The 14,839-nt window shown below is 36.9% G+C and overlaps 1 protein-coding gene across 4 annotated transcripts in view; it reads left to right on the top strand.

Moving 5' to 3' along the window:
- Positions 1–14,839, top strand: part of SCLT1 (sodium channel and clathrin linker 1) — a 285,252-nt gene that overhangs the window by 138,002 nt on the left and 132,411 nt on the right. For all 4 annotated transcript variants that reach the window (XM_060105958.1, XM_060105954.1, XM_060105951.1 and 1 more), the window contains one exon: positions 11,610–11,700. In XM_060105958.1, coding sequence (XP_059961941.1) covers positions 11,610–11,700 — 91 coding nt within the window. The remainder of the gene's footprint in view (positions 1–11,609; positions 11,701–14,839) is intronic.

Here is a 14,839-nt window from a genome sequence, read left to right as displayed (position 1 = left end):
GTCAATTTCCTTTTTTATAGCTGTTAGCAGTGGCCTTATATATTGAGATGCTCCTATGTTGGGTGCATATATATTTATAATTGTTATATCTTCTTGGATTGATCCTCTGATCATTATGTAGTGTCCTTCCTTGTCTCTTGTAACATTCTTTATTTTAAAGTCTATTTTATCTGAGTATTGATACTCCAGCTTTCTTTTGATATCCGTTAGCATGGAATATCTTTTTCCATCCCCTCACTTTCACTCTGTATGTGTCTCTAGGTCTGAAGTGGGTCTCTTGTAGACAGCATATATGTGGGTCTTGTTTTCGTATCCATTCAGCAAACCTGTGTCTTTTGCTTGCAGCATTTAATCCATACATGTTTAAGGTAATTATTAATATGTATGTTCCTATTACCATTTTCTTAACTGTTATGGGTTTGTTTTTGTACAGTCTTTTCTTCTCTTGTGTTTCCCACTTAGAGAATTTCCTTTATCATTTGTTGTAGAGCTGGTTTGGTGGTGCTGAATTCTCTTAGCTTTTACTTATCTGTAAAGCTTTTGATTTCTCCATCAAATCTGAATGAGATCCTTGATGGGTAGAGTAATCTTTTTGTTTGTTTGTTTTGTTTTGTTTTGTTTTGTTTTTGACATTTTATTTTTTTATTAGTTTCTGCTTTATAACAAAGTGAATCAGTCATACATATACATCTGTTCCCACATCACTTCCTTCATGCATCTCCCTCCCTCCCACCCTCCCCATCCCACCCCTCCAGGCGGTCACAAAGCACCGAGCTGATCTCCCTGTGCTCTGCGGCTGCTTCCCACGGTCTATCTACCTTACGTTTGGTAGTGTATATATGTCCATGCCTCTCTTTTGCTTTGTCACAGCTTACCCTTCCGCCTCCCCATATCCTCAGGTCCATTCTCAAGTAGGTCTGTGTCTTTATTCCCGTTTTACCCCTAGGTTCTTCATGACATTTTTTTTAATTCCATATATATGTGTTAGCAAACGGTATTTGTCTTTCTCTTTCTGACTTACTTCACTCTGTATGACAGACTCTAGGTCTATCCACCTCATTACAAATAGCTCAGTTTCGTTTCTTTTTATGGCTGAGTAATATTCCATTGTATATATGTGCCACATCGTCTTTATCCATTCATCCGATGATGGACACTTAGGTTGTTTCCAGCTCCGGGCTATTGTGAATAGAGCTGCAATGAACATTTTGGTACATGTCTCTTTTTGAATTATGGTTTTCTCAGGGTAAATGCCTACTAGTGGGATTGCTGGGTCATATGGTAGTTCTATTTTTAGTTTTTTAAGGAACCTCCATACTGTTCTCCATAGTGGCTGTACCAATTCACATTCCCACCAGCAGTGCAAGAGTGTTCCCTTTTTTCCACACCCTCTCCAGCATTTATTGTTTCTAGATTTCTTGATGATGGCCATTCTGACTGGTGTGAGATGATATCTCATTGTAGTTTTGATTTGCATTTCTCTAATGATTAATGATGTTGAGCATTCTTTCATGTGTTTGTTGGCAGTCTGTATATCTTCTTTGGAGAAATGCCTATTTAAGTCTTCTGCCCATTTTTGGATTGGGTTGTTTGTTTTTTTGCTATTGAGCTGCATGAGCTGTTTATAAATTTTGGAGACTAATCCTTTGTCAGTTGCTTCATTTGCAAATATTTTCTCCCATGCTGAGGGTTGTCTTTTGGTCTTGTTTATGGTTTCCTTTGCTGTGCAAAAGCTTTGAAGTTTCATTAGGTCCCATTTGTTTATCTTTGTTTTTATTTCCATTTCTCTAGGAGGTGGGTCCAAAAGGATCTTGCTGTGATTTATGTCATAGAGTGCTCTGCCTATGTGTTGCTCTAAGAGTTTGATACTTTCTGGCCTTACATTTAGGTCTTTAATCCATTTTGAGCTTATTTTTGTGTATGGTGTTAGGGAGTGATCTAATCTCATACTTTTACATGTCCCTGTCCAGTTTTCCCAGCACCACTTATTGAAGAGGCTGTCCTTTCTCCACTGTACATTCCTGCCTCCTTTATCATTGACCATATGTGCCTGGGTTTATCTCTGGGCTTTCTATCCTGTTCCATTGATCTATCTTTCTGTTTTTGTGCCAGTACCACACTGTCTTGATTAATGTAGCTTTGTAGTATAGCCTGAAGTCAGGGAGCCTGATTCCTCCAGCTCCGTTTTTCGTTCTCAAGATTGCTTTGGCTATTCGGGGTCTTTTGTTTTTCCAAACAAATTTTGAAATTTTTTGTTCTAGTTCTGTGAAAAATGCCAGTGGTAGTTTGATAGGGATTGCATTGAATCTGTAGATTGCTTGGGTAGTAGAGTCATTTTCACAATATTGATTCTTCCAATCCAGGAGCATGGTATATCTCTCCATCTATTTGTATCATCTTTAATTTCTTTCAACAGTGTCGTATAATTTTCTGCATACAGGTCTTTTGTCTCCTTAGGTAGGTTTATTCCTAGATATTTTATTCTTTTTGTTGCAATGGTAAATGGGAGTGTTTTCTTGATTTCATTTTCAGATTTTTCATCATTAGTGTAAAGGAATGCCAGAGATTTCTGTGCATTAATTTTGTATCCTGCTACTTTACCAAAGTCATTGATTAGCTCTAGTAGTTTTCTGGTACCATCTTTAGGATTCTCTATGTATAGTATCATGTCATCTGCAAACAGTGACAGCTTTACTTCTTCTTTTCCAATTTGGATTCCTTTTATTTCCTTTTCTTTGATTGCTGTGGCTAAAACTTCCAAAACTATGTTGAATAAGAGTGGTGAGAGTGGGCAGCCTTGTCTTGTTCCTGATCTTAGTGGAAATGGTTTCAGTTTTTCACCATTGAGGACAATGTTGGCTGTGGGTTTGTCATATATGGCCTTTATTATGTTGAGGAAAGTTCCCTCTATGCCTACTTTCTGCAGGGTTTTTATCATAAATGGGTGTTGAATTTTGTCGAAAGCTTTCTCTGCATCTATTGAGATGATCATATGGTTTTTCTCCTTCAACTTGTTAATATGGTGTATCACATTGATTGATTTGCGTATATTGAAGAATCCTGTTATTCCTGGAATAAACCCCACTTGATCATGGTGTATGATCCTTTTAATGTGCTGTTGGATTCTGTTTGCTAGCATTTTGTTGAGGATTTTTGCATCTAGGTTCATCAGTGATATTGGCCTGTAGTTTTCTTTCTTTGTGACATCCTTGCCTGGTTTTGGTATCAAGGTGATGGTGGCCTCATAGAATGAGTTCAGGAGTGTTCCTTCCTCTGAAATTCTTTGGAAAAGTTTGAGAAGGATTGGCATTAGCTCTTCTCTAAATGTTTGATAGAATTCGCCTGTGAAGCCATCTGGTCCTGGGCTTTTGTTTGTTGGAAGATTTTTAATCACAGTTTCAATTTAAGTGCTTGTGATTGGTCTATTCATATTTATATTTCTTCCTGATTCAGTCTTGGCAGGTTGTGCATTTCTAAGAATTTGTCCATTTCTTCCAGGTTGTCCATTTTATTGGCATAGAGTTTCTTGTAGTAATCTCTCATGATCTTTTGTATTTCTGCAGTGTCAGTTGTTACTTCTCCTTTTTCATTTCTAATTCTATTGATTTGAGTCTTCTCCCTTTTTTTCTTGATGAGTCTGGCTAATGGTTTGTCTATTTTGTTTATCTTCTCAAAGAAACAGCTTTTAGTTTTATTGATCTTTGCTATTGTTTCCTTCATTTCTTTTTCATTTATTGTGATCTGATCTTTATGATTTCTTTCCTTCTGCTAGCTTTTGGGGTTTTTTGTTCTTCTTTCTCTAATTGTTTTAGGTGCAGGGTCAGGTTGTTTACTCGAAATGTTTCCTGTTTCTTAAGGTGGGATTGTATTGCTATAAACTTCCCCCTTAGAACTGCTTTTGCTGCGTCCCATAGGTTTTGGGTCGTCGTGTCTCCATTGTCATTTGTTTCTAGGTATTTTTTAATTTCCTCTTTGATTTCTTCAGTGATCACTTCGTTATTGAGTAGTGTATTGTTTAGCCTCCATGTGTTTGTATTTTTTACAGATCTTTTCCTGTAATTGATGTCTAGTCTCATAGCATTGTGGTCGGAAAAGATACTTGATACAATTTCAATTTTCTTAAATTTACCAAGGCTTGATTTGTGACCCAAGATATGATCTATCCTGGAGAATGTTCCATGAGCACTTGAGAAAAATGTGTATTCTGTTGTTTTTGGATGGAATGTCCTATAAATATCAACTAAGTCCATCTTGTTTAATGTATCATTTAAAGCTTGTGTTTCCTTATTTATTTTCATTTTGGATGATCTGTCCATTGGTGAAAGTGGGGTGTTACAGTCCCCTACTATGATTGTGTTACTGTCGATTTCCCCTTTTATGGCTGTTAGTATTTGCCTTATGTATTGATGTGCTCCTATGTTGGGTGCATAAATATTTACAATTGTTATATCTTCTTCTTGGATCGATCCCTTTATCATTATGTCGTGTCCTTCTTTGTCTCTTCTAATAGTCTGTATTTTAAAGTCTATTTTGTCTGATATAAGAATAGCTACTCCAGCTTTCTTTTGATTTCCATTTGCATGGAATATCTTTTTCCATCCCTACTTTCAATCTGTATGTGTCTCTAGGTCTGAAGTGGGTCTCTTGCAGACAGCATATGTATGGGTCTTGTTTTTGTATCCATTCAGCCAATCTGTGTCTTTTGGTGGGAGCAATTAGTCCATTTACATTTAAGGTAATTATTGATATGTATGTTCCTATTCCCATTTCCTTAATTCCTTTGGGTTCGTTATTGTAGGTATATTCCTTCTGTTGTGTTTCTTGCCTAGAGAAGTTCCTTTAGCATTTGTTGTAAAGGTGGTTTGGTGGTGCTGAACTCTCTCAGCTTTTGCTTGTCTGTAAAGGTTTTAATTTCTCCATCAAATGTGAATGAGATCCTTGCTGGGTAGAGTAATCTTGGTTGCAGGTTTCTCTCCTTCATCACTTTAATTATGTCCTGCCACTCCCTTCTGGCTTGTAGAGTTTCTGCTGAGAGATCAGCTGTTAACCTGAGGGATTCCCTTGTGTGTTATTTGTTGTTTTTCCCTTGCTGCTTTTAATATGATTTCTTTGTGTTTAATTTTTGACAGTTTGATTAATATGTGTCTTGGCGTATTTCTCCTTGGATTTATTCTGTATGGGGCTCTCTGTGCCTCCTGGACTTGATTAACTATTTCCTTTCCCATATTGGGGAAGTTTTCAACTATAATCTCTTCAAATATTTTCTCAGTCCCTTTCTTTTTCTTTTCTTCTTCTGGAAGCCCTATAATTTGAATGTTGGTGTGTTTAATGTTGTCCCAGAGGTGTCTGAGACTGTCCTCTGTTCTTTTCATTCTTTTTTCTTTATTTTGCTCTGCATCAGTTATTTCCACTATTTTATCTTCCACGTGACTTATCCGTTCTTCTGCCTCAGTTATTCTGTATTGATCCCATCTAGAGTATTTTTCATTTCATTTATTGTGTTTTTAATCGATGCTTGATTCATCTTTAGTTCTTCTAGGTCCTTGTTAACTGTTTCTTGCATTTTGTCTATTCTATTTCCAAGAGTTTGGATCTTGGAAATAGAATCTTGGATCAGCTTTACTATCATTATTCTGAATTCTTTTTCAGGATAGACTGCCTATTACCTCTTCATGGGTTAGGTCTGGTAGGTTTTTATCTTGCTCCTTCACCTGCTGTGTGTTTTTCTGTCTTCTCATTTTGCTTATGTTACTGTGTTTGGGGTCTCCTTTTTGCAGGCTGCAGATTCGTAGTTCCTGTTGTTTTTGTTGTCTGTCCCCGGTGGCCAAGGTTGTTTCAGTAGGTTGTGTAGGCTTCCTGGTGGGGGGGACTGGAGCCTGTGTTCTGGTGGTTGAGGCTCGATCTTGTCTTTCTGTTGGAAAGGTCCACGTCTGGTGGTGTGTTTTGGTGTTCCTGTGGCCTTATTATGTTTTTAGGCAGCCTCTCTGTTAGTGGGTGGGGTTGTGTTCCTGCCTTGCTAGTTGCTTGGCATAGGGTGACCAGCGCTGTAGCTTGCTGGTCATTGACTGAAGCTGGGTGCTGGTGTTGAGATGGAGATCTCTGGGAGATTTTCGCTGCTTGATATTATGTGGAGCTGGGAGGTCTCTTGTGGACCCGTGTCCTGAAGTTGGCTCTCCCACTTCAGAGGCACAGCACTGACTCCTGGCTGCAGCACCAAGAGCCTTTCCTATGGTCGTACTGCAGAGCCGCTCTCTCAACTACTGCCAGTGGGTGCTTTCGGGGCTGCCCCCGAGGTGCCCAGCTCCCTGCGGCGTGAGTGCAGAAACAGAACAGTACAGATCACGGGACACGACCGAGACGGGCCTCTTGGCGCCGCGGGGACCTCTCTCACTTTGCAAAGGATGTGGGTGCGGGGCTGGGTAGAGTAATCTTGGTTGTAGTTTCTTCCCTTTCATCACTTTAAATATATCGTGTCACTCCCTTCTGGCTTGTAGAGTTTCTGCTGAGAAATCAACTGTTAACCTTACGGGAGTTTCATTGTATATTATTTGTTATTTTTCCATTGTTGCTTTCAGTAATTTTTGTTTGTCTTAATTTTTGTCATTTTGATTACTGTGTGTCTTGGCGTGTTTCTGTTTGGGTTTATATTGCCTGGGATTCTCTGTGCTTCCTGGACTTGGGTGACTGTTTCCTTTCCCATGTTAGGGAAGTTTTCGACTATAATCTGTTCAAATATTTTCTCGCATCCTTTCTCTCTCTCTTCTCCTTCTGGGTCCCCTATAATGCGAATGTTGTTGCATTTAATGTTGTCCCAGAGGTCTCTTAGGCTGTCTTCATTTCTTTTCATTCTTTTTTCTTTATTCTGTTCCATGGTAGTGAATTCCACCAATCCGTCTTCTAGGTCACTTGTCCATTCTTCTGCCTCAGTTATTCTGCTACTGATTCCTTCTAGTATACATTTCATTTCAGTTATCGTATTGTTCATGTCTGTTTGTTTGTCCTTTAGTTCTTCTAAGTGCTTGTTCTTTAATTCTTCTAGGTCTTTGTTAAACATTTCTTGCATCTTCTCGATCTTTGCCTCCATTCTTTTTCCGAGGTCCTGGATCATCTTCACTATCATTATTCTGAATTCTTTTTCAGGAAGGTTGCCTATCTCCCCTTCATTTAGTTGTTTTTCTGGGGTTTTATCTTGTTCCTTCATCTGGTACATAGTCCTCTGCCTTTTCATTTTGTCTGTCTTTTGGTGAATGTAGTTTTCCTTCCACAGGATGCAAAATTGTAATTCTTCTTGCTTCTGCTGTCTGCCCTCTGGTGGATGTAGCTATCTATCAATTTTTTTAATGAAAACAGGTTTTGACCTTTATAACAGTATATACATAAGCACACATATGTCTAAAACATTTCCACATAAAATAGTATAAATATATAGTTATTAAAGTTCCTTAATAAAATAAAATTAGAATTATTTTTGTTTACAACTTTAAAATTTTCACAAGTTTGAATATTTGAAATGACTCACAAGACTCCATAGAGCATATTCCCATTAGGCTTCTATTTAAAGGCAAAGGATATTGTGCAGTAAGAAAAAGAGGATAGGGAAGCATAGGATGCCCAAGTGACATCTAGACACAAGTACTCTATGGTCTTTCTGCATACAAAGACATTCTTTGTCTCTAGGTTGAACCACCAAGATGTGTACAATGAATCTTGGCTTCAGGAAAGCTTAGAAAAGGTTTTTTGCCCCTCTGGTCACATAGTCCAGCCTGGCTGTCTAACCAGTTACACCAGGTGAAAGCCATCAGTAAGCAGATCCTGTGTGAGCATTACCAGAGAAGATTCAAACTCTAAGCAGCACACCATAAATCTCATTTTTCATTTTTTGGCCCAGAGTCAAGGCCAGATATTCAGGCATCCCCCAAGCTTTCTCAATCCAGCTGTAAATTTATGCAATCCCACACCATTCCTGACAACTCAAAATCTAAAAAGAAACAAGATTATGATGATAGCTTACATTTGTGTAAACTATGATAAAATTTATAAAGTAATTTAATATGCATTAGCTTACTTGAACTTTAAGATAATTCTGTGAGCTGTACAGGAAAATTGTTTTTATCTCCAGTTTATGGCTGCAATTCTGAGCCTTAGAGAAATTAAGTGATTGGCTCAGTTCACATGGCCTTCTGTGGTGGTAGAGCCAGGTGTAGGAGGATACAGCTTTTATTCTAGAATATGTTTCAGTATTTCACGCCAGAAGTAGATATAAGCAACTATTTATTTCTTTTCTATCTTGTGGAACAATGTAGGAATAAAGAAGTATATATAAAACTACTGCTTATTTTCCCCCAAAACATAGTTCTTTGTGTGTTTTAGGGAATATAATATAATAACAAGTGCTTTCAGAATATTTTTCTTTTTAATAACTTATAAAAACAAGTCTTAAGACCAGTGTCTGAATTTCTTTTTTCTTTTACTTACGTAGGAGGGAAATTCTGTTTCAAATGAAAGATTCTGTTTCAAATAAGATATATTTTGAAGAATTGTTCACAAAATTATTATTTTAGGATTTCCACACATGAATAAAAAATTGGATATGTAAGATCTAAGTAAAGTATGAAGACATAGTTATACCCGTGACTCTTCTGTCTCTCTCTTTTCCTCTTGTGCTTTCTTTCATTCACTTATGATGTATTTACTTGTCTACTATATGCCAGGTACTGTGCTATCCCTGAGGATTTAAAATTTAATACAATGTGATCCTTGCCTTTAATGATCTTACATTCCATATTTTTTTCATAAACTCACAGTTCCATGAAGGGAGTATCTGTTAAAAATGTATAAAGTATTATGAATTATGGGGGCTGGTATTATAATGTCTTTTGCCTAAGAGAAGTTAGAGAAGTCTTGAAATGAGGAGATTTTTGAGGTTAGTCTTGAAGATTGTTGAGGAATTTATCAGAAAAAGCAGAAGTCTAGTCAAGTCAAACATGTGAAAAAATAGGCAAGACTGTGTTTAAGAAACAGGAAGTTAGTAGTCTGTTATACCAGGAATATAAATTACATGAGGGGAATTAGCAAGAGATGAGACTCTTTGAAGCCAGATGATGACTAACTTTATATGCCACGCTGAGGAGTGTTGATTATATTCCCAAAGAAGTGGGGAATCCAGAAAGCATTAATAAAGAAGAATTTTTATCATCAGTGGGCTTCCCTGGTGGCACAGTGGTTAAGAATCCGCCTGCCAATGCAGGGGACACAGGTTTGAGCCCTGGTCCAAGAAGATCCCACATGCTGCGGAGCCACTGAGCCCATGAGCTACAGCTGCTCAGCCTGCACTCTAGAGCCCATGAGCCACTACTATGGAGCCCGCACGCCTAGAGCCCATGCTCCGCAACAAGAGAAGCCACCGCAATGAGAAGCCTGCACACTGTAACAAAGAGTAGCCCCCATTCGCTGCAACTAGAGAGAGCCCACGTGCAGCAGCAAAGACCCAACACAGCCAAAAATAAATAAATTTTTTTTAAAAAAAGAATTTTTTATCAGCAGATAACTTTTTTTTTTTTTTTTTTTTTGCAGATAGGATGCATTATAGAGGATGAATTAAAGAGAATACCAGCAGTAAAAGATCAGTTTGGAATCTATTGGAATAGTCCTGGGAAATAATGATGAGGCCAGTGGTTGGGCCATGGAAGTGGAAATGGATTACACAACTGAGGGACAATTTAGTAGAATCATTAGGCAGATTAGATAGAAATCAGGAAACCATCTACTATAGAGTTTTTGTTTGGGCAGATTATCTTATCCACCTCCCTGTTGTTGGAGATGAGACCACTGAGACAGTCTTGTGGTCAAGTGAATTGCATTAAGCCACATCACTGGTTAGTGACAGAACTGGGTTCCTGACCCTAGGATTCTCCCATATTGCACATCATTCCCACTGTGGCTCTAACAATTTTTGTCTTTAATCATACTCTGATCTTACATTTGTTTACATTTAACAGTGCACTTTAATGTACATTATCTATTTTGAAGTTTTCAGCAACCCCATGACATAAGTAGAATAAGCATTATTATCCTCTTTCTGAAGGCAAGAAAGCCAAGTCAGAGTGGGTGCTATGCTTATTCAGAAGTTGCTCAGTTTTATCATTACTATATACAATATTACTCCTTAAGTTTTTCTTTTTAGAATATATGGAATTTTATAACTGGTAGATTTGTTGATTGATTCATGTAGTAGATGCACTCCTGAAATTGTCTCTAAGCTTAGATTTTACATCCATTAGTGTAAGGTGGTTTTGGAGTTGTTTTTGGTTTTGTTTTGTCATTTAGTGAATCATTTTGCAAGTAGAAAAAATTTATGTCTAATAAACTCAGAGTTTTATAAATTCAATTCATTTAAAGCAAAGCATATTCTTAAGTGCTTAATCGTATGAAATATTATTGGTATCACTTTTTCTGGTAGACAGTATATCATAGAGGACTTGGTTTAAATACCAATTTCATTCTTGTTTGTGAATCCTTGGGCAAGTTGGCAAACCTGTCACCCTCACTCTCTTGACTTCAGTTTGATATAATAATAGTACTTATTTACAGGTATTGTGTTAAGTGAAACGATGTCTACAAAGCATTTAGGACAGTTCCTGGAACCTAATAACTACCTGATACATTTTAGCTATTAGATTTTTATTTCCTGTTGTTTTTATGCTAACCAATTATGTAATTATAAATATTGTTAGAGTCAAAAGTAATGAAGTAACATTTGCTGTGAGTTTTGCATCTAGTAATTTCTTTAGGTTCAACAGCACTAATATGATTTATATTTATATTATATACATAAAATATAATTAGGAAACAAATATGGGGAGTTCCTACACTAAAGTACCTTCCTTCCTAAAACCCTATGTTTTTTTCCATAATCCACATGTTCTGTTTTTACACGTAGTGTTTCATTGGTATAATATTAAAACTCTTTTTTTTATGTTTCAGAAAGTCTTATTTTTTTATTCGAAAATCTTTTTCTATGGGGAGTCAAGAAGATATTGAAACTTATTTGATACTATTAGAACATTCAAAAACTTGTCCTTTTTGTCCTTTGCAGCTTCAGTCTCAGAAGAAAGTAAATATTAGACCATCTTGAGACAAATGTTTCAGTTCATTATGTTAAGTGATTATATAATACATACTTCTGGTGTTTAAGGAATAATCAAGGTGTTGAAACTTAGGTTCATTTTCATAGAAAGACCAATCAGCAATATTTCACTAACTCTGTTCAGGAAATTATATACATAACTATATTCTACTTAATGCACTGACATTCTTGTTAGGTAATTTATCAAGATGATAAAGTTCTTCAAGAAATCTATTGAATTATTTGAGTATAAAGCATAATTTATCCAAGTAAGGTATTAATGATTCCCACTTTGTACTCATCCCTTCAGCTATATTTTTTTCTTCTTTACACTCTTCGACATAAAGGACTCTTTCATTATTTATCCCTTACATTCATTTTAAGGTGTATCGTGGTTGGTACTGATTTTACCAAATTTAGATTTCTAATTAAAAAAATTTTTATGGTCTATGAAAAGTGTTTGTTGGTTTACTTTGTATTTTAGGCAAGCCAAGTTAGATCTGAGAGTTGCAGCAGCAAAAGTGGAAGAGTTAACTAAAGTGACTGAAGATCTTCAAGGACAGATGCAAAAGAAGGTATCTTCCTTTTTCTAAGACAACTGGATGCAGATGCCTGTAGCTTTGTTTTATATGTATTTTATTGTTGATCTGTTTGGATTAGGTTAAAGAGGATTGCTGGAAAATGAATTAATCATTTTATTGTCCTCAAAATATGAAATATGAAATTAGGAAGCTAAATTGTAACATTGGAAATAACTTTATTTCTATTCAGCGTACCCTAAGTCAATAAACATCACAATATCATAATCATCCCTAAACACATCATTACTGAAATGCATGTTAATGTAAGATCAAGTTTTAGTTAGTTGCTTATATGTAGATGGAAAAGGAGTATTTAATACTACGTTTTGTTTAATACTACATTTTGTGTTATTTGTTGGCATAAAAGACTGGTTCTTTTTACGTGTAATGGGGAAGTTTCAAGAAGGTGTCAAGGAAAGGTCAGGCTTTAAATTTAGATGGATCTAATTATTAAAATTCTAACTCTGGTACTTACTAGCTGTGTGACTTTTCTAAGACTTATTTCCTAGTCTGTAAAAGTTGGTTATAGATTTCCAATAATGGTAGACTTGTGAAAGGCTTATGCAAACCTTCTGATAGATAATAGTTATAAAAATTGGATAAAGTTTTTTTGAAACACTGCAGAGCACCCAAAAACAGTCACTGAAAGAGATAAGAATTATGAGTTTTTAACTTTCTGACCTGAAAGTTCTCCCTAATCCCCACAGCTATGGCTTTGGAAAACAAAAGCTTTATATGCTCTTACAGTAGTACCCAAGACCAAAGTTTAGGACTAGAAAAGCAGTTGAAAATTTAAAGAAGAAATATTGGCAGAAAGAGAACCACACACACAAAAAATTGAGACCCAAATTCTGAATGTAAAGTCTGACCAATTCCATGGCTGACAACCAAACTATGCACATGGGAGCTGGAGAGGGTCCCCAGAAAACCCAATGAAAAAGTAGGCAGAGATCTGAGAGACATCTACTCTTGAAAGATAGAGCTATATGGAACTAGATGTTTAGGTTTTGCAGCTTTTTATAATTGAGTGCATTCCCGAGATGTGTGCAACTTGAGCAGCCAAAAGCTGAAGCATCAATGTTTGAAGTATTAGTGGACAGAGCCCAAAGCTGGCAGAGCAGCTGAAAATTACAGGGGAGTCTGTAAAAGCGACAAAGCCACAAAGAGGATGAGCCCTACCTCTGCCCAAATCTTGACGGATCCTCAAATTATGCAGGCACAGTGAGTTGCCTGGGAGCCTAGTTAGAAGAGCAACAGTGGAAAGAAATAAGAACTCATCACAGATGCCAGCTGCTGCACACTATAGGGGACACACTTCAGAGTTTGAGTCTAGGTAAGATAATTGCCTAACTGAACAAAAAAAAGCTAATCTTCGAAAAAACAAAACAGAATCCAGAGAAACTGTGATTCGTTATCTTTATTATCCAGTTTTCAATCAAAACTTACTAGACACTAAAGTATGACTGGTGGGAGAGGGGGAGGAAGAAGAAGTTGATAGAAACTCATTTTCATTGAGTTTGGATTTAACTGTTGGATTTAGCGGGCAAAGAAAGGCTTCAAATAAGCTATTATAAACATGTTCACAGAATTAAAGAAAATCTATTTTTAAATTAGAGTAAAATAAGATATAAGTGAAGGAATGGATAGAGAATGTTTAATTGAGAACTAGAAAATAATTTTAAAAATAGAAATTCTAGAGTTTAAAAGTACATCAACCCAAATAAAAAATTTCATTAGATGGGCTCAAAAATTAATTGGAATGAGCAGAAGAAATAATCAATGAACTTAAAAACAGATCAATAGAAATTTTCCTGTTCAAAGAATAGAGTTTAAAAGATGAAAGAAAAATGAACAGGACCTCAGAGATCTGTGGGACAATATGAAGCAAGCCAGTCGAAGTGTAATTGGAATTGCAGAAGTAGGGGGTAGAAAAGATGTTTAAAGAAATAATGACTGAAAACTTCCAAAATTTGGTGGAAAACATTAGCAAATCCAAGAAACTCAGTGAAACCTTAGTACAATAAACACAAAGAAAATCACTTTAAACACATCATGACAACACTGACAGCCAATTACAAAGAGAAAACTTGAAAGCAGCAACAGAAAAGTAGGAACAGGGAGCAGAGATAAGAATAATGGCTGACCTCTCATCAAAAAATTGTGGAAGCAGAAAACACTGAAGTAATATATTTGAAGTGCTGACGGAAAAAAATGCTCATTAAGAATTCTATGTCCAGGGACTTCCCTGGTGGCGCAGTGGTCAAGAACCCGCCTGCCAGTGGAGGGGACGCGGGTTCAATCTTTGGTCTGGGAAGATCCCACATGCTGCAGAGCAACTCAGCCCTTGTGCCACAGCTACTGAGCCTGTGCTCTAGAGCCCACGAGCCACAACTACTGAGCCCACTCGCCCTGGAGCCCTCACGCCGCAGCTACTGAGCCCACATGCCTAGAGCCTGCTGAAGCCACTGCTGAAGCCTGAGTGCTCTAGGGCCTGAGAGCCACAACCACTGAGCCCATGCTCCGCACTGCTGAAGTCCACATGCCTAGAGCCTGTGCTCCACAACAAGAGAAGCCACCGCAATGAGAAGCCCGTGCACTGCAACAAAGAGTAGCCCCTGCTCACTGCAACTAGAGAAAGCCTGTGCGCAGCAACAAAGACCCAACACAACCAAAGATAAATAAATAAATAAATAAATAATGGTATGTCCAGTGGAACTGTACTTCAAAAACGAGAGCAAAATAAAGGCATTTTTAGGTAAAGAAAAACTGGGAAATTTTGTCACTTAGTAGAGCTGTCCTTCAAAAACTGCTGAAGGAATTTCTTTAGACTGAAAGGAAATGACACCAGGTGACAACTCAGATATAGGAAGAAATTAAGTGCAACAGGAGTTGTAAATATGAAATAATACACGTACATAATTTATGTTTTTTTTTCTCTTGTCAATACCTTAAAAGACTTGACTGGATTTATAAAGTATGCACATACACTATATGACAACAAAGACACTAAAACCTAGGATGTTTCACGGCAATAAATACACTGTAGCAAGGTTCTAGTGTTTTCTCTGAATTAATATTAACTAAATAAATTGGGATAAGTTAAAGATGCAAGTTACAGTTTCTAGAGCAACCA

The sequence above is a fragment of the Mesoplodon densirostris genome, chromosome 1, assembly GCF_025265405.1.
Source record: "Mesoplodon densirostris isolate mMesDen1 chromosome 1, mMesDen1 primary haplotype, whole genome shotgun sequence".
NCBI classification, from domain to species: domain Eukaryota; kingdom Metazoa; phylum Chordata; class Mammalia; order Artiodactyla; family Ziphiidae; genus Mesoplodon; species Mesoplodon densirostris.
This window is presented reverse-complemented; position numbering and strand designations above follow the sequence as displayed.